Consider the following 19,095-nt stretch of genomic DNA (forward strand, 5'->3'; position numbering starts at 1 on the left):
GGTGCCACAAATTAATATTGAAGATCCTCATATTTAAAATTACCATCTTAAAGTCTTACCAACAGAACTATAATAACTGCAACATACTGCAGCAGTGTGAATTACAAATCTCAAAAAAGCAGGCTAAGGAAACTTCGAAATACCAACCAAGCGTTGCTGAAAGATGACCTTTCACCATGTGGCAAAGTGCTAGCAACATCACTCCTTTTCACGATAGCTCTAAACAATAGCAGAAAATGTGTAGGCACCTTAGTGACAAATTTTGCTCACATTGATTACAAAGTTTTTTCCTCTCGCATACCTTTCATCTTAAAGGCACAAACCAGGTGACGGCACTTTTGAAACACCACATCTATTCTCTAGGATGGCTTTACAGATGTGCTTGAAACAGATGAATACCTAATATGAAACCCTGTAACTGCAGCAAAGAATTGTGTCAAGCACAACCACCACCTCTTCACTATTGTCGACTATTCTGGCACTCCTCAATAGAAAATAAATGTGAATATTTTTAATTGACAACACGAGAACCCATGAACAATAGAAAAAAAAAAAGAAATGCAAAGCAACAAGTGTGGCTCAGAAAGCAAAAACCACTAAATCAACATTACACAAACATATAGAGAAACCACCACAACTTTACTTCACTGCTACTTGATTTCTAACAGTTTTTTTTTATTTTCTGATTTGGCGCAAGATAGTTTAAAGTTTCAGGTTTAGCACTGCTATTTAATCTCTTGGTCTATGTTCACTAGGTTCATGTGTCAGTGTGTATGTTCCTGCAAGGGTGTATATACAGCATAGTTATGTTTCACCATAGTTCAGTACTAGCCTCTTATAGAAATATCGTAGGAGCCTGGTGTAGAAAACTGCTTGAAAAGAAAATTAGTGTTAATGTATATGGTTTAAGTATTGCGCCCCCACACAATCTTAAGAAAAGTCACCGCAGTGCCAGACCTGCTGCTGAATTTAACAGTCAGTTTGGCACTTATTCAGTCTACTAATGCAAAATACAAATCTTTCCACACATTCCACTTTGCTCTCATATTAGAATTTTGATTAACACCTCAAAATTCTCTTAAAAATAAATAAACAAACGAACGAACGTCTTCCTTAAGATTACTTTCACACTATAGAGAGACGGTCCATGGTATTTAAACAAAAATTGCAATATCAATTTTTCATTTGAGCCAGCATAGTGGTGTCGTGTTTGAAAGCATAGTTCGACAGGAAATAACATTCTTGTGTTAAGTTAAAGCTTTTATTGGCCAATAAATCTTTGTGATACAAAATGTAAAATTCAGAATATCTATAATTTTAACATTGCAATTTGCTCAGCTTTACCAAAAATAAATTCCAAAAGAAAGGAGAGCAGCTTCTTGGCAATTCCTTGAAGTATTTTACGGAGATCCCCATTCCTCCTTTTTCTCCATTAAAATCTTGTGCAGCTCATCAGCATCATCACTGGTTTTCACCCTTATCAACATGGTAACCGGGACGCTGGGATTCTTTTCATCAATGGGAGGGTTTGGTACACATAGAACAATCACGTTATTTTTCCCCGTTCTTGAGCAGGCCATTGAAGGCTGGACCAAAACATTTAACAGAATATTACCTACATTTGCAAAACAAAAAGAAAAAAGTGCATGTTTTAAATGAAAAGAAAACTCTGCCAAGAATTTAAATCTTTAGCATGACTAATGACATTCATTGTGCTACTAGAACAGGCACCTTGTCCAGAAAAGTTGCTGTAGGAAGCTGGCTCTGTATATACTACACCAAAGTAAGCTATAGTGTGCACAGAATCCAGGGTTGCCCAGAGGTATAGCAGAGGCTAAATTAGGTAAGTACTAAAAACTCTCTGTGGTAGTAAGGGCGAGCAGTTAGACTTATCCAGAGGGTGTGTTAAGCATTTATTGTATTCACTCTATCAAGGACTGATTAAAACACACTCAAACAGAATCCAGTCAAATTAGGTCAGTATAAAAAAGGTATATTTATGTTTATTTAAGAACCAAGCAGGACTTGGCACAGGTAGGTAAAAAACTCTTAAATGCAAGACTGATCAAGGAAATTCAGTTGTGGTTGAATTGGCAATTGTAACAGGTTTGTATCACTTTAAAATGAGTTTGAATTATACAGTAAGTACTTTCAGATTACTTGGAGTACTGGGGATGGTATGCCTAGATACCACACCTTAGGATCACACAATACACCATAAGTAAGACTTTTCATACTTTGTAGTTAAGTTCTCTTTTATCGATACAATCATCAGTTCAACACTTAAGGCCCAAAGTCTCTTAACAAGAGTACCTATTGAAGAAAAATGGTTATCGGCTTCACAGGTAAACTTTTTACAAGAGGGAGTTTGAGGTTAGGCATAAGGTTCCCCAAGGTCCAGATAGAAGAGGCTGGGGGTCGTGTTGCAACGGCGGCAAGGCCTTTGAAGCTTCCCCGCCATAGATAGCTCTTCCTGACATGGGGGGGGAATGTGTGAACCGTCCGCCAAGGAAAGGCTTTGTTCCTGGGTCAGGGAGCAAAGGCTCCCACCCCAGGAGTCCAGGGACTGTTCTTGTGGTGGCAGGCTGGTGTGTACCAGTCAGGGACCCCACCAGAGGCTGGTGGTTTTTTATGGGGCATCCCTAAGATGACCTACGAGTGCTTTGTATAATAAATGTCATACTGGCATCAGTTCTGAGACGTTTGCTACCAAACTTCCCAGAATTCAGTAAAGCCAATATGGTGCTATGGCATTCGTTATGAGAAACTCCCAGACCACATACTCCTTATGGCTTTACTGCATTACAATGTTTAAGAATGGACTTAGACACTGTAGGGGAACAGTGCTCATGCAACAGTACCTTACCAGTGGTATAGTGCACCCAGCTAGAGGGGTGACTTTTTTATACCATAGGCAGTGGGTTACAGGCATGGCACACAGGTATGTGTGCCATGTCGACTCTTCACTTTGCTCTGTACCAAAACACGCAGCTTGCAATGGCAGTGTGTGTGTGTGTGTGTGTGTGTGTGTGTGTGTGTGTGTGTGTGTGTGTGTGTGTGTGTTATGGTATAGGACCTCGAAGGGTGGCACAATATGTGCTGCAGCCCTTACAGGCCTTCCCTGGTCAAAGTGCCCTTGGGACCCATGGTACCTTTTAAAAGGGACTTACATGTGGCCTGAGGGGTGCCAATTGTGGGTACATTTGTGCAGTTTGGAAAAGAACACACACCCTGGGAACCGGATTGGCAGGGACTCAGGGCACATCAAGTCAAAGTGCATCAGAAATCTGGCAAAACATGGGGGGGTGGGTGGGGATGTATGATGAGGGGCAGGTTACTGTAAGAGAAACCCACTTTCCTACAGTCGCGTATAGCCAAGACATATAGACTGTATTTCACCATCGCTTTTCTATCTTATGTTCAGATGGCATTCTGCCCAAGGAATTCTGGAACATTTTAGGAATGTGAAAAGAACAGGATACCTACCAGGGTTCTAGAATGTTACATCTACTTGCATGTGGAACGGGATGCTTCAAGTATCTACTTTACCCATAAAATCTCAGATTTCTCCTTTTGGTGCCATGGAGTGAAGTGACAAATTAGGTAAAATATTAGATCTGATGATAGTCTCTCCGGTTATGCCAGGAGTCATACCAGGGTTTGAATTTTAGCAATGCCATGATTGTCAACTTTCTGCAGATATACATGCCTGGGAGTAGCGGGAAGCCGTAGTTTCAGAGTTGGAATGCCCTTTCAGTCTGAGCATGCCTACAAACCTACATGTTTAAGGGGTTTTCGCAACTCTTCAGGAGTGTCTCAGGAATTCCTTCTTTTCGAGTTGTTTGGAACATTGGGATATGGGCAAAAGTAAACATTTTTCCAGGGAGGGAAAAAAAGGGTTGGAAAGAAAGCAAACTTGCCCACGCTCTCCTAGTGCCAGCTTTTGAGGTAGGAGAAACTTTTAGACTTGTCCCCCACATCTGGTTTTGGAATTCTCCTTCCTCCCCAGGATCCAAGAGATCTAGTGTGACTAAGGACTGTGTCAAGTTCTTAGTGAGTTTGCTGAGGTAGCCCCTATGAAATGTAAGTGGGACAGGGAACCGCTCCGACCCTCCCATCCCATCCCATCCTGCCAACACCTTGTCCCCCTTTGCCTCGCTGTCTGGGAGGAATACACAAAGGACAACTGTCAACTGTTCACAGTCATATGACAAGGGCTGAAAATGAGGAAAAATAACAAAAAATCCAGCTTTCTAAAAGTGGCATCTTCAGGATTGTGACTTAAAAATCCGAATTTACTATTAGAAAGGATTTGAATTACAAGTCTTTTGAGACCAAAACATGGCATTTTCTACCTGCTCCCCAAAAAAACTTATCACTTACTAAATGTAATAAGATAATTAAATGTTATCCTATGGGAGAGGTAAGACTCCTAGTAATGAAAAACGAATTTGGGAGTTTTTCACTAGGAGATATGTAAAAGTACATATCCAACATTTCTACATGCACTGCACCCTGACGTATGGGCTGTTTAGAGCCTACCTTAAGGGGGACTTATGCGTATTAAAAAGGGAGATTTAGTCTTGGAAAAAAGGTTAATTTTGCCAGGTTAAATTGACAGTTTAAAAACTGTCAACACAATGCAATGGCAGGCCTGAGACATGTCTTAAGTGCTATTTAATTGGGAGGCACAATAAATGCTGCACGCCGACAAGTATCATTTAAATTTACAGGCCCGGTGTACATGTTCTAAATCTTTACTAGGGACATACAGATAAATTCAATGGACATATACCACAGGTACACATATGGCTCTTTAAGTGTTGGGCCCATAAGTGTGTGTGTATATCATATGTAGATTATGGGCCCAACCCTTAAAGAGCCATAAGTGTACCTGTGCTATATGTCCTTGTATTAATGCATTAATGTATAATGTATACAGTCACGTGCCTGCTGTAGTGGGGAGACCCCAACACCCCGCTCCATCCCTGCTCTTTACCACAGGATGATTCCCATGATACGGTTATCTTGTTATTGGAGGGAACTGGGAGGTGGGAGGGTTACTTTTCACGAGCATGTTTGGGGGTTGGTGCAGGGGATAAGGGGGAACGTGGGACTGATGCACAAAATATTGTACACAGTGAAATTAGGCACAAGTTATGGTTTCCACAACAGGTTGGAACAAGTTGCGATCTCTTGTTATCTTTTCTCGTGGGTCACCACAACAAGTAAGCATTTTTCCTCATACCGTAAATCCAGGCTGGTTAATGGTTACATTACCCATCGTCATATAGATGTCTGCTTTCTCCCAAAACTTCATCTTACTTTCCACACTGCACCGGCCCTGTTCGCTAGGTGGCATAATGAGGTACAGCAAACAAATGGACGGATTGCTGACAATGCAAACATTCTCCCCCAGTCAAAAGATCTGGGTTAAATCCATCGTTCTTTTGTCCACTAAGCCACCCCAGTTTGGACCCAGCCATATACAAATCAGTCTTGACCTGTAACCCATGGGAACAGTCCAGACCAAACTGCCAGGCAAGCCTGGCTGTCTTTTGCTTTCTCGCCCTAAGTGCGCCAGGTATGCCCAGACGTGGGTCCTGGGCTCACTGTGCCACTGGAATCAAGCTATCCTGGCTGAAGAGGGGTGAAACCCCCGAAACCGGTCCTAGGATGCTGGTTTCCAGTCCAGGGAGGACCTGGCTTGGCAGGTCAGGCTGGACTGTTCCCATGAGGTACAGGGTCAAGACTGATTTGCATATGGCCAGGTCTAAACTGGGGTGGCATGGTGAGCAAAAGAATGATGATTTAACCCAGATCTCTTGACTGGGGGTGAATGTTAGGATTTGTTCTGCATTCCGTCCATCAATTGTGTGTCAGGTGGCATAATGAAGCATACACCTCGCTGTATTCCAATTATGCAAGGGGGTGGCTATTCTCCTACGCAGGGCCCTTCCCTGGCCGCTCAGCAGGGTCACAGCGGGCAGGTTTTTTGTTGTCATGGGTACACTCTATACTCAACCCATCATAACAGTAGCAGTCTACGGCCCAAATATTGACGAGCCTTGGCTTTTCACTGACCTTTGGCAGTTGGTTAACGGCTAGGTCACCGGTGCAGAGCTGGGGTGGAGACCTCAATATCGCACTCGATGACCGGCAGGATAGGACAGATCAGGTGTTGCGCGACGACCACTCTCTCGGGCTGCGGGCACTATAAACAAACTCATGTCTGATCACGGCCTCCTTGATGTCTGGAGGTGATCCCGCCAGGGAAAATGCGAGGGCACTTGTTTCACCGCCCCACATTGTTTGTGGTCCCGAATTGACTACTGGCTCATTTCATAGGAAATTAAACTCTGGGAAGCCAAAGCAACTCACTTGTCACACGCTCTTGTACCACGCACCGGTCCTGTTAGGATTCACCATCCCAAACTAGCCCCGAGTAGCTTCACTTGGCACCTTCCGGTGGCGCACTTCGGGACAGTGCATTCAATGAAGAAATTAGAGCTGAAATAATATCCTATTTTACGACAAATACCACTACCGATTCTTCCTCCTCGGTCATCTGGGAAGCATTCAAAGCTGTGATAAGGGGGGTATGCATATCCAAGCAGACTGGCATTCTGAAATCAATCCGCTCCCAATTGTCCACATTCACACAGCAACTGAAAACCCTGGAGGAATACTACCACAGGTCACACCAACCAGCCACCCTAGCGGAGATTAGGGAGAAAATCTCCGACTATAACACAGAGGCTGAACGTGAAGTAAAACACCTAAACAGGGACGCCCAAGCGCAGCGCTATGGGGAGGGAGACAGGCCCGTGAAGACTCTTGCAGGTATCCTAAAGGGCGCAAGTTCCCTCACCTACATATTTGATTTAGAAGATGCTGCACGCTATGCACTGGATCAACCCCCGCCATACTAGATACAATGAAGAACTTATATGAAACCCAATGTACTTCACAGCCAAGTGGAGATACTGACCAACTCTCTAGCTATTTAGATTCGATGCAGTTGGTCTGGCTGGAGGATTCATACAGAGAATTTCTTGATATGCGCCTTTCAACCGAGGAAATAATACAAACCAGTAACTCACTTCCCTGTGCAAAGCTGCCAGGGCTGGACGGCTTCACCGCCGCCTTTTATAAAGAATATGCAGAACTCTTGGCCCCACAACTCCTGGCAATGTATGAGGACTGAATGGCCTTCTCCCCCCTCATGCTGTGTGAAGCAGTCATCACATCTCTGCTCAAACCTGATAAACCGCAGCACAGGTGCGACTCCTACAAACCACTGTACCTCATCAACATTGGCAATAATTTTAGCAAGAATGTTATTATCTATCACCTCCTGCTGCTTCTGCCAAAAAATGATCAGGCGGGATCAGGCTGGGTTGATACCGGGGGCGATCTAATGTGCATAATCTGAGAACACCGTTCACAGTGATGCACCATCTTCACCCCGAGGTTCAAGCAATTGCCACTCTGTTAGATGTCACCAAGGCATTAGATTCCTTGGCATGGGATTACTTGTTTTTACTTTTACAGCGTTAGGTCTCAGTTTTTCTTTTTGATAATCAACTTTATTTCATTTTTAGCACAACAATAAATCGGTAGCAAATCAAACACATCATCGGGACAAATTACAATCACAGTGACAGACTCCTATAGCACAGATAAAGTATGTAAGACCTTTGTTTACCAAGATGCAATCGACCGACAAACCCAGACCCCCTCAAGTGGGCAGCAAGTTGAACCACTTGCCCCAAATTCTGCCGAAGAGTTCGAGACAACCCACGGCCTCGAAGAGGGGCTCCTCACCAGTCCACCCCACGCCTCCATTGCCTCACAGTAGGCGGCTTGGCCTGGGACCATAGCGTTGCTATGTCGCGCTTCGCCACTGCTACCACCGTGCCCAAGAGGCGCTTATCTGCCCGGGACCCATCAAACACCCCCAGGCGCAGTGGGTCATGGGGAACCTCCCAACCCAGGGCTCGCGCAAGCTCAGTTTCCACCCCCCTCCAGAATGGCTTCACAACGGGACACTGCCAGACCACGTGATAAAAGTCTGGTAGGGCATAGCTGCAACGCGCACAGACTGGGGAAGAACGCATGTGGGCACTGTACAGGCGTGTGGGGGTGAGGTATGCCACATGGAGATAATAAAGCTGGACAAGACACAGTTTGGAGGAGGTTGTCAGGGTCCCGGGGGCCATAAGGGCATCTCTCCAGTCTGCCTCCTCCAGGGGACCCAGCCATCCCTCCCATCGGGCCCGGAGTCAGTTGAGGGACGCGGGACCATTATTCACTAGGGGACGGTAAATACGCGAGACCCTGCCTCTGCCAAGGTTCCCCATCAACACCTGGGCATCCAGGGGGCTAAATTCCAGAAGGGTATTGGGAGAGGGAATGTGTGCATGGAGGGCATGCCAGAGCTGTAAATATTTGTAGAATTGGGAGGGAAGGAGGGAATGTCGTTTTTGTAAGTCTGCAAAAGATCTGATGTGGTCCCCCACCCAGACGTGGCCCAATACAGAGATCCCTACAAGATCCCATTGGCAAAAGCCCTGGAGAGATGACCCCTCCCCCACCCCCCAACCATGCCCCACTTCATAAGGGCGTCTGGCTGGTAAGCTTCCAGTCCCACCGTACACAGCGCAGGGCTGTGCGCCAGTCCATAAACACCGTCCTGGTGACAGGGGGAGGGGAGATCCCGTGGCACTGGGCTCCCGTAGAGGTATGCCTGAATCTGCGCAAAGTCCACCAGTTGGAGTTCCACTCGATTGGTTCACGGGAGGCTGGTCCGACCCGGCCTGTCATGTACCACAATTAGCAGTGTGGCCAGGTAGAGGTGGAGATTAGTGACCCCCATCGTAGGGAGGAATACGACAATGTGCTAGGGACATGCGCGGCCTCCCACCTCCCCATAGAAACAGAGTGAAGGCACCGTCCAGTTCCCGGAACCAACTACCCAGGATTTGGGTGGTGGTATTTTGGAGGATATACAGGAAACGGGGGAGGACCATCATTTTAAAGAGGGCACTCCGGCCCAGAGGGTTGAGAGGGAGGGATTGCCATTTCTTAAGATCCGCCTTTACTCTAGCGACCAAGGGTGCGATGTTCAGGGCCCACTCAAGTGCCGGGAGGAGGGCGATCCACACACCCAGGTACTTGAACGATTGCCTGCGTAGGGGGATATCCGATTGCCAGTTGAAGCACGCCCGGGAGGGGTGCAGGGGGACCAGCATGGACTTAGCCGGGTTGAGCCTGAGGCCAGAGACCCGTTCAAAGGCCGAAAGGGCATCCAAGCAGACGCGGCCAGAGGTCTCCGGGTCTGCCAAAAACAGAAGGACATCGGCATACAGGGCTATCTTATAAGTGCAACTCGGATCCCAGGCCCAACCTCGGATGAGGGAGTCCTGACGGATAAGGGAGGCCAGGGGCTCCATCGCCAGAGCAAATAGGAGTGGAGAGAGCGGACAGCCCTGGCGAGTTCCCCTCTGGATGGGGAACGCCTCGGACAACACCCCATTTATGAGGACCCGAGCTCGAGGTTGTGAGTAGAGGACTCAGATCCAGCGCCGAAACAAGGGGCAAAACCCATCGTCACCAACACGTCCTCGAGATATTCCAGTTCACCATGTCAAATGCTTTTTCGAAATCTAGAAAAAGCAATGCCAGATACGGGGTAAGGTGGTAGCGGTGCACAAGTGCGAGGCAGAGGATACAATGTAGGGTACCCCGGGCAGGCATAAAACCGCACCGAGCAGATGGGGACGGAGCCGTTGGGCCAATACCGTGGCGAAAAGTTTGACATCCGTATTGATGATGGGGGCGATAAGCCACATAGTCAAGGGAGGATGGGTGTGTCTTTGGGATGACCACAATAGTGGCCACGTCCGGCTCTGGCGGGAAGGATCCCACCTCCACTACATGGTTAAATAGGGCCATTAAATGGGGAACCAATGTGTCGAGATAGGTCGCATAATATTCTTGGGGGTAGCAGTCGGGCCCGGGCGTCTTGCCGGAGCGCAACAGCGAGATAGCCCTGTGCATCTCATCCGGGGTGAAGGGGAGGTCAAGAGCCTCGGAGGCTGTCGGGCAACGGCACGGCAGGTGTGTTTCGGTCCCAGCAGGTTTGGTAGGGAGGTCCGAGGAGGCTGGGCCGCGTACAGGGTCGCGTAGTACCTAGCAAAGGTTTGTGCAATGGCATGGGCAGTAACATGATGAGCCCCAGCCCCGTCCCGGACCTCCGAAATAATACGATTGGCCTTGGGATAGGACATTAAGTTGTGGAGCAGTTTGCCATTTTTATCACCCCAACCATACACGCGCGCCACCGAGGAGCGCCATAGCATTTTAGCGGCCTCCAGCGAGATCTGGCAAATCTCGTCGCGGAGCAGCACGAGCGGAGTCCTCGCTGTCGTTGGTAACTTGGGCTCCCTCCAGCTGCACGAGCCGCGCAGACTGTTCCACACGTTTCACGTGGACCAGGCCTCTGGCCACACCACGCAGTACGGCCTTGCCGGCCTCCCACAACGTTCCTGGTGAGGAAACAGAACCAGTGTTAGTAGAGAAATATAGCTCCATTTCCTGCCCAAGGGATGCGACAATGTCAGCGTCCTGCAGGAACCAGGCATTTATCCGCCATACCGTACGGGTGCCGTGAGAGGAGGTCCCCAGACGGAGGGAGACCGGGGAGTGGTCACAGATACCTCTGGGCAGCACAGCGACCCCGGATAAGAGCTGGGAGTCCGTGGTCGGCAATAGAAATAGGTCGATGTGGGTGTGGTGGGTTGCCGGAGTATGAGTGTATTGCTCCTTACGGGGGTTCCACAGCCTCCAGGCATCACAGAGACCCAGGGCAGAGGACCAGTCAGAGATGCGTTTTGCAGCGGCTAAGCGGGAAGCTGATGGAGGACCTGTTGTGTCACGCGAAGGTTGCAGGACGGCATTAAAGTCACCCCCCACTACCGTCAGCCCAGGTGGGAAGGAAGAGATTATCGGTGTGAGCTGGCGAAGGACGGAGGCCATATTGGCGGGAGGGATGTATGTGCACAAGAGATTCAGGGCTGGCCCCTCGATTGTACCCGTCAAGGCCACATAACGGCCTTGTGTCTCCACCTCGACATGGGCCAGGGTAAAGGGAAGTCCTCGTCGGAGCAATATGGCCACCCCCCGGGAACCCACTTGTAAAACCAGAGTGCCACTTGTAAAACCAGAGTGCCAGACCCTGTCAAACCCGTATCGAGAGAGAAAGGTGCAATGTGAGCCCAGGAGGTGTGTCTCTTCAGAAACAAGATGTCAGGCACATGGTGGCAGGCGCTACGAAGGACAGTAGTACGCTTAATACGATCAAGTAGGCTGTTGACGTTCCAGGAGAGGAAGTGGAGGGCCCTATGGAAAGTGGGCATCATCGAGGTGAGTGGTGTGGAAATATGCGAGTGTAAGCGTCAAGAGGCCTGGGTCCCGTGGGAAACAACCTGACATGGTCCAGAACATGGAATAGGAAGTGTGTGATCCGGTGAGTCTCGTGTCAGCATCGAAGGCAAACAGGTGGGTGTGTGTGTAGCTACCGAAGACAACTAGGAACAGCGGCCAGTAGGCGGCTAAAAACAACAAACTGATGGGAGACAATGGTCTTCCCCCACCCTCCCCAACCCCCCCACCCTATACTTCTTAGAAGGAAGCATCTGTCGCCCTGAAGAAGGAAACAAGTTAAACCAACAACCTCACAGTGAGGCTAAGTACGAAGCTAAAACGCTTGGCGAAAACAGGAGCATGGCTGAGATGGACCCCCCTCCATGTAACCGGATAAAGAATTGTCAACAGCTGCCAGTGCAGTCAGGTCGACTGTGCGGTCAGTAGGATAAGCAAATCTTGAGTCAAGATAGAACGTAAGGCACCAGGGTCTAGACAACAGTAAGGCAGAATACCCTTGATGCGGAATCGTTCAGTCCAGGGACCCTGTAGGTGGTACCAGGAGGCCCGAAACAATGTTCTAGGATATGGCCCAGCTCAATCAGCTCCCTCATCGCTGGATCCACGGATCTCAGGGCTCTGGGACAGGTCGGAGCCCGACACCTCGCGGCGCAGGGTCCCAGGAATGTCACTCAGGGCGAGTAATGAAGCAGCCGGACTGGGAGAAGCGGGCTTTGGGGTCAGAGCGCGGGGAGGGAGGGTGAAGAGAGGATACACCCAGTGATCGAGATTCCGCCCTCCGACCATCATTCTTCTTGCGGGATCTGGTCTGGCGTCGCTGGGGCTTAGGCAGGACTGGGTGCTGCTGCGTGGCTCCCCGACGAGCAGGAGAGGGAGCCGGCCCCCTCAAGAGGGGACGCTCCTCCGTGAGCCAGGCCCAGGCCACTTGGGGAGTGTCAAAGAAAAATGTCTTGTTCTGGAAAATAACCTTAAGCCGGGCAGGGAAGAGGAGTCCATAGCGGAGACCCATGGAGCGAAGCTTCTGCTTGACTTCATCATAGGAGCGGTGCTGGGTTTGCACCCCTTTGGAGTAGTCCGGGAAAGTCATTATTTTATTATTTTGGAAGTGTAAGGGGCCCTGTGCCCTGGCCGCCCAAAGGATGGCGTCCCTGTCACGGAAGTTAAAGACCCTAAGGATCATGGGGCGGGCGGGAGCTCCAGTTGGCGTCCTGGGGGCCAAGGAGCAGTGAGCCCGCTCAACTGCAAACCAGGGTTAAAGACAGTCTTTAGGCATCCAGGAGCACACCCAGGTCTCCACAAATGTATCAGCGTGACCATGCTCCACTCCCTCGGGAAAGCCAAGAAGGCGTAGATTGTTCCTCCACGATCTATTTTCAGCATCTTCTGTCCGACGGTGGAGCTCCGAGGTCTGGGCCTGGAGGCGGGCCACCTGGGTTTTAAGTTGGATGATATCATCCTCTGTGGTGGAAAGACGGGACTGCGCCTCCGTGATGCGTGCCGTTGCGTAGGTCCTGGCGGATGAGGGACACATCCACCCTCACCTCCCCAATCTTGTCCTCCACGAGGCACGCGACTCACTGATCGCCTGAAGGATGGTGGAAAGATCGCCCCGACCCCAGCAGGCGCCCCCCGCCCAGGTCTCGATCCGCCGTGGTGAACTGGTCCATTTTCATTTGGGTGGGAGGAACCGGGGTATGTGGGGCGCGGGTCCTGCCCACCACCTCGACAGGTAGGGCCGACCACTGCAATCAGTTATGGGCACCGGGCCCACTGGGGGAGGGGAAGAGGGGACCGCCCCAACCCCCAGGCCGCCCCAGCTCAGAGTCCTGCCGTCTTTCGTCGCAATAAGGGGGGGTGCATCCAGGTCGGGCTGTCTGTCTGGCTCACTAGACGACGCTCGGTGCAAGCCCCCGCCAAGGAGAAGGGGCAGGGAAGGCACCGACGTCCCACCACTGCACCGCCACCCGACGCGGGGGCCAAATCCACCCCCAGGCCCACTTGCCTGGAGAGACACCGCAGATGGACGAGATTCACGCAGGGCCCCAGGTCCAAACCTCGCAGCGGAGGCAGGGTCACAGCAGCACGCAGACGTAGGTCTCATACAGATCAGTCTACGGAGACAAGTTATCTGGAAAGCAGGCCCAGGCGCCCCAAGGAAGAGCCGGAGAATGGTGGAGAGAGGGGGGGGTTTAGGGGGCACCAGGTCACTCCCCACCCCCAGATATGATGGCCATACGCCCACCACAACACTACCGCCGGGGGAGCAAGGGCACCTCCACCTGGGCGCCAGAGATAGGAGGCCAATCTCGCCGCCACCTCAGTCTCTCCCGGGCGCAGGCGTAGTACCGGTCACTGAGCAGAGCAGGTCAGGTCGGCGAGGGGCAGAAACCGGCCCTCTCTGCCCACGTGGCACAGGCAGGGGGGGGCAGCCCAGAGGGCAAAGGCAGCAGGCCCGACCCGGGAAGAGACAGCTGCACCCCCAACAGGTCCGCACCCCCGCAGGAGGACCCCAGTGGCAGGTTAGTCCGGCGTCCAACAGGAGCCCCAAGCCTCCGGGATCGCTCCGTCAACGCCCCGCCGGCAGAAGACAAAAACCCCAGCGCCTAGGGCCCACAGGCAGAGCAGGCCCCAATCAACCAGGCAGGCCCAGTCTCTGTCCACTGCTCCCCTCCGCTGCCTGACAGTGGCAGCCGAGCTCCGCAACTCACCGGAGATATAGGCAGGTGAGCCGATCCGTCGTCAGAGGCAGCCCGCCACTTCAGCCCGCAAGCGCCGACTCTGGTCTCTGGTGGGCACCGGAGCCGGGTCGGGCCGATCCGCTCCGCAGCCTGGATCCAAGAGGAGCTGGTCGGCCCCTTCCCAGACTCCTAGGATACCTCCAGGCCCCAGGCGGAGACAGTCGACACCACGGGGGCCCTGGGTGAAAACCACAGAGGTTTCCAGGGCTCCCGATCCGTCCCACGCCCCGACAGGGCCAACATGCAGCCGTAGAAGCAGGTGGCGGGAACAAAGCGGCAGGGGCTCACACGGCCGCCATTGCTGGCGCGCGGCCGCGTAAACAGGCCGTGGGAACGAGGCGGCCGGGGCTCCAAATCAGCACCAGAACGGCCCAGGACACCGCCAGGCAGGGCAGCAGATCACTACCGACAGAGGTAGGTTGGTTGGCAGGTAACAGCAACGGATGGGAGGCGGATGACGGAGGGGGTCCGGAGCACTCTTAGAGTGCGACCGCCATCAAGCTGGAAGTCCTAGGTCTCAGTTTTACCTTCCTCAGATACATACGACTTCTATACACCCTCCCCATGGCCTGAATATGCCTAAATGGGCTCTTATCTGAGCCAATCCCCATAACACGTGGCACCAGGCAGGGCTGCCCTCTCTCACCCCTCCTGTTCACCATTGCCAGCTAGACTAAGGCAGCACCACTCAAAACGTGGCATGGGCTTCCCCTCAAGAGGCCTGAATAGATTGATGTACGCCAATGACATATCCCTCTTTATATGCAACGCGCAAAAAACCTTGCCCCCCCCCCCCTTAATTCAGGAAATGATTCAGCTCGGAGGACTATCTGGCATAAACATCAACTGGAATAAATCTGCGATACTCCTGCTTACGGATAAACACCTCTCCCTTCCACACAGATTATCCTTTGGCCACTGACCCATTGTGCTGCTTGGGCATCTGGGTGAGTCGCGACATCCAGGTTCTATGGGTTGCGAACTACGGTTGCACTATAGACTGGCTCAAGAACAGGATACCAATCTGGTCTAAACGTTCCTGGTTTCTCACCGGGCGCATTGCTATCACCAAGATGGTCATCTTACCAAAGTTTCTCTTACCTATTTCAGAATATCCCACTGCCACTCACTTGTGCATGCTTTTCAATGACTCCTTCTAACCTAATCTCACTGGTTTGGGCTGGCAAGCAACCCCCAATCTCCTGGGAGGTCCTATCCCTGCCCTTGGCATGGGGTGAACTTGGTGCACCTGATCTGGAGCTACATGCCAAATGTGCTCAAGCTCAATTTTTCCATTTCTGGATAACCCTACTCCATTTCAACCACATGTGGGGATTGAGCAGGACCGTGCAGCCCCACTACCTCTAAACACAGCCTTCTATGCTCCTTATAAAGCTCAGTGCGGTGAAAGGAACTACGTAGAATGTGTTAGATGGGCCTGGGAAGGGGTCAAGAAAATGTAGGCCTCTCACAATCTACGCCCCATCTATCCCACTCCTCAACAACCCAATGATACCACCTCTCCAAGAAACAGGTGCTCACAGGAGTGCGCAACGACTGTGCCTTAGTAAATTCTCAGACATCTATACGGTGGAGGGGTTTATTTAGACAATCCCCGTCATTGACCTAGGCCCGGGGAAATCAGACACATTATTATATTACCAAATTAGAGCAATGTGTCGCGAAAACAACCCTGCGTTTCCAGCCCCCAAAACTGCCCTTGCAAATACTCAACACACCCTCTGCCAAGAAACTAATCACACGATTATACACGAGTGTCCAACTTATGCCCAAGATAGAACTTCGAGCTAAAACGCAATGGGAGTTAGACCTGGTCCCAGACTTTACAGACTCACACTGGGAATTCTATTGCAGTCAATTGGACGGCTTCTCTCCTAACTACAGACACAGGTTAATACACTAACTTTCTGCACCGCCTCTATCGTACCCCCAAGCAACTTCAGAATAGGGTTGTTAGACACTGGGAGTTGCCCCAGATGTGGAGCCCCAGGAGCAGATTTTCTTCACTTAGCATGGGCGTGTCCGGGAGTGCTGAGATATTGGTATGCAGTATTCCGGGCCATTCAAACCATGACAGATTTCCACGTTACGGATACGCCAATGGTGGGTCTCCTAGGATATGCGACAGAGGTGCCTCCCACAAGACGTAAACTGGTGGCCCGCTCTTGATCCTAGCTAAAAGAAGAGTGGCTATGGTGTGTGCGGGGTGGGAGGGGTCGCCGCGCCCCTATGGAGCGGGGCTGGCTCCTTGAGGCAGCATACTGCAGCGATCAATTATCTCACTACTGGGACATGATGCCACCCACATCTCGCCCAAAAGATTTTGGGGAACCCCTGCGTGATAACTTAAAGGCTAAGGAAGGCCCCAGCAAATCGCCCTGACATACCAACACCTCCATTCAGGACGGCCAAGATCCTCTGGATTACACCCGTTTCATGTCCATAACCGGATGTGTGCCCAATCTGGCTCAGTCAGGCACAGCAGAAAAGTTCACTTCTCTGTGCCGGGAAGACTTGATGTCAATATCACTTATTTGCCCTTTAGGGAACTACCACAGGAACTGGATCGGTCTCATCTCGCTGGTGACCCCACAGGGAAAGGAGCATGACCACCTTACGGGTACCTTCCAAAGTCTCTCAGTCATTGATTGATGCCACTTGTGTTGCCACAGGGCATTTTTCTCTCTGTTATTTTCTTTCTAATTGTTAACTATGTTGCCTTGAAGCCATGTATGAAGACATAACCTAACCATTCTCATATTGTTACTTGCTTGCGCTTGCCCTTGTTTATATATGATAAGTGCCAATAAAGTAAATAAAATAAAAACTGAATAGCTGGAGCGTGGCAAAACATTTTGACTGCCATATGAACAAATTAACCTAAGAATATGCGTGCTGCTAATTAGATTACTACATTCTACAAGAAGACAGCCATCTGCAAAGACAAATACCATTCATTTTAAGCTTGTTAAGCAAAATCATTCACAAACTACTGGGTTTTCCAGATTCCATATTTTATTTAGGACATTTGTCACTATAACACAACAACTTAATAGAGACCACATAATGGCACAATATGCATCATATCTCCAAATGATAAATACTCACCTAGATTTGTATCTGCCCGCACCAACAACTGTGTCTTTTTATTACCTACAGGCTTCATGTGCAGGGTGCCTACTCCCTTCTCTTTGAATTCGTTCTCTTTTTTATAAAACAACTTGCACCTAAAAAAAAAAAAAAAAAAGAAAAAAAACACGAATTTAAGTTCCAGACACTTTTTTAAATGAAATCAAAAGCAATTTCAGTGAGCTGCTTACAGTACAATATTAGGTAAACAACAAGCAAATAATGAGCTCTTATGGTTATTTTAGATTAAAACAAAAAAGTAATCACAGGACTCCAGACGCAAAGCTACATTTGATATGTAAACAGGGTCAGGCAAAGCTGTAAAGTGCAATGCCATTTGAGGGGTTCGTCTAGCCTAAAACCAACAAGCTGAAGCCAAAACCAGGATTTAAGTTGCCACCATTGAATCAATTAATTTAATCTAAAAAATAAGAATGTATGTTGCATCCACAAACTGCAACTTACAAGGAAAAGAATATTTAAAAGGGTAATAATAAAATGTGAGAAAGGTAGGTTACTCATTCTCCAGCCGAGGGATCATTACATAATTAGGTATTTATTCACAAGGTGATTTAAAAAAAAAAAAAAAAACTTAGAATGTTTTGCCCATATTCAGGAGTGTGAAATAGTCCTAGGATAAAACCAAAATGAGATTGACTAAACCCCAGGAACAAAAATCTAACAAATTAAAAACAAAAAAACATAAGGCAGAGGCCAGTGCAGATAACTCAAAGAATAAGAATGTTGTTGTTGCTCAGCGCAGGTCCGGGAAAGCAGAGTTCTCAAAAAAATCTCAGTGCCTTCTAGGCTTAGAGAACAATGTCTCTCCAGAGAAATTTCTAGTTAGTTTCTCATTGCTAACAGGAGTCTCGAATCCACAAAGGTAGAATGAGTCTGGCAGATACATGGTAGTTTGTGGTGTTGAAGTAGAGTGCTGTATAGGTTAGGAGTATCAGAATTAGTATGTTTCAGGCTTCAAAAAGGAATGGAGGGAAAATAAGTAATCAGATTGAAGAACGGTGCACCCATGGTGTTTACAGGCAGCTACAATGTGGATTTGTGGCATGTCTTTTTGTGAGGGCAAATATTAACAAGAAAATTCATCTATCACAGTGGGTAATTCTAGATGCATCCAAGAGAAAGCAGGACCTACCAAACCCAGGGGGTTTGCTGAATCTTTCTATCCTATGTATGTGTATACATATTGTTAATAAAGTAGCTGATAAAATGCTAAAGGAAACTGTGACAAAATCTCATTAATCTTTGTGAAATATCCTTGCTAATTATCATTTTACGACTCGGGTCCTTGTGCAATACCTACTTCTTTGAGTAGAAGGCATCGTCTTCCTTTACTTCATTCACTACTGCTTTGGGTGGCTCCTCACTTTCTTCATTGCCTTCTTTATCTGCCATAAAAGAAAAGTGTTTTTAGAACTGTGAAAGCACCACGTGTTCTGAAACCGATCACAGGGATGAACAAGAAATTAAGTTTACTTTTTTCATAGCAGAGTGGATCCTTCGTTACAAAATGTAGTGGTTCAGAAAAGATTGTGTCATAACATGGTTGTGGTGTTCTGTAGTGAACAACCCAATTAGGTTGTCACTATCAACAGAGGTCATCTGAGGTGTCATTTGTGGGAAGCAAAAGCCCTTACACACCAAAATGTGTCGTGCTTCATAATTGGGCTGGGGTTGGAATGCCCAAAGGGCCCAACATAGGGGCCCTTTGCTGGTGATGATTTCTATTGCCTCAGTCTAG

General features: G+C 49.2%; 1 protein-coding gene across 1 annotated transcript in view; it reads right to left on the minus strand.

Moving 5' to 3' along the window:
* Positions 1 to 1,242: 1,242 nt before the first annotated feature.
* The window catches only part of NUP50 (nucleoporin 50), a 63,817-nt gene continuing 45,964 nt past the window's right edge, over positions 1,243 to 19,095 (minus strand). The window contains exons 6-8 of the mRNA XM_085652437.1: positions 18,658 to 18,742; positions 17,316 to 17,434; positions 1,243 to 1,615 (exon numbers count right to left, since the gene is read on the minus strand). Of these exons, the coding sequence (XP_085508563.1) occupies positions 1,401 to 1,615; positions 17,316 to 17,434; positions 18,658 to 18,742 (419 nt within the window). The 3' untranslated portion in view covers positions 1,243 to 1,400. The remainder of the gene's footprint in view (positions 1,616 to 17,315; positions 17,435 to 18,657; positions 18,743 to 19,095) is intronic.

Source organism: Triturus cristatus, chromosome 4_1 (assembly GCF_964204655.1).
Source record: "Triturus cristatus chromosome 4_1, aTriCri1.1, whole genome shotgun sequence".
Classification (NCBI taxonomy): domain Eukaryota; kingdom Metazoa; phylum Chordata; class Amphibia; order Caudata; family Salamandridae; genus Triturus; species Triturus cristatus.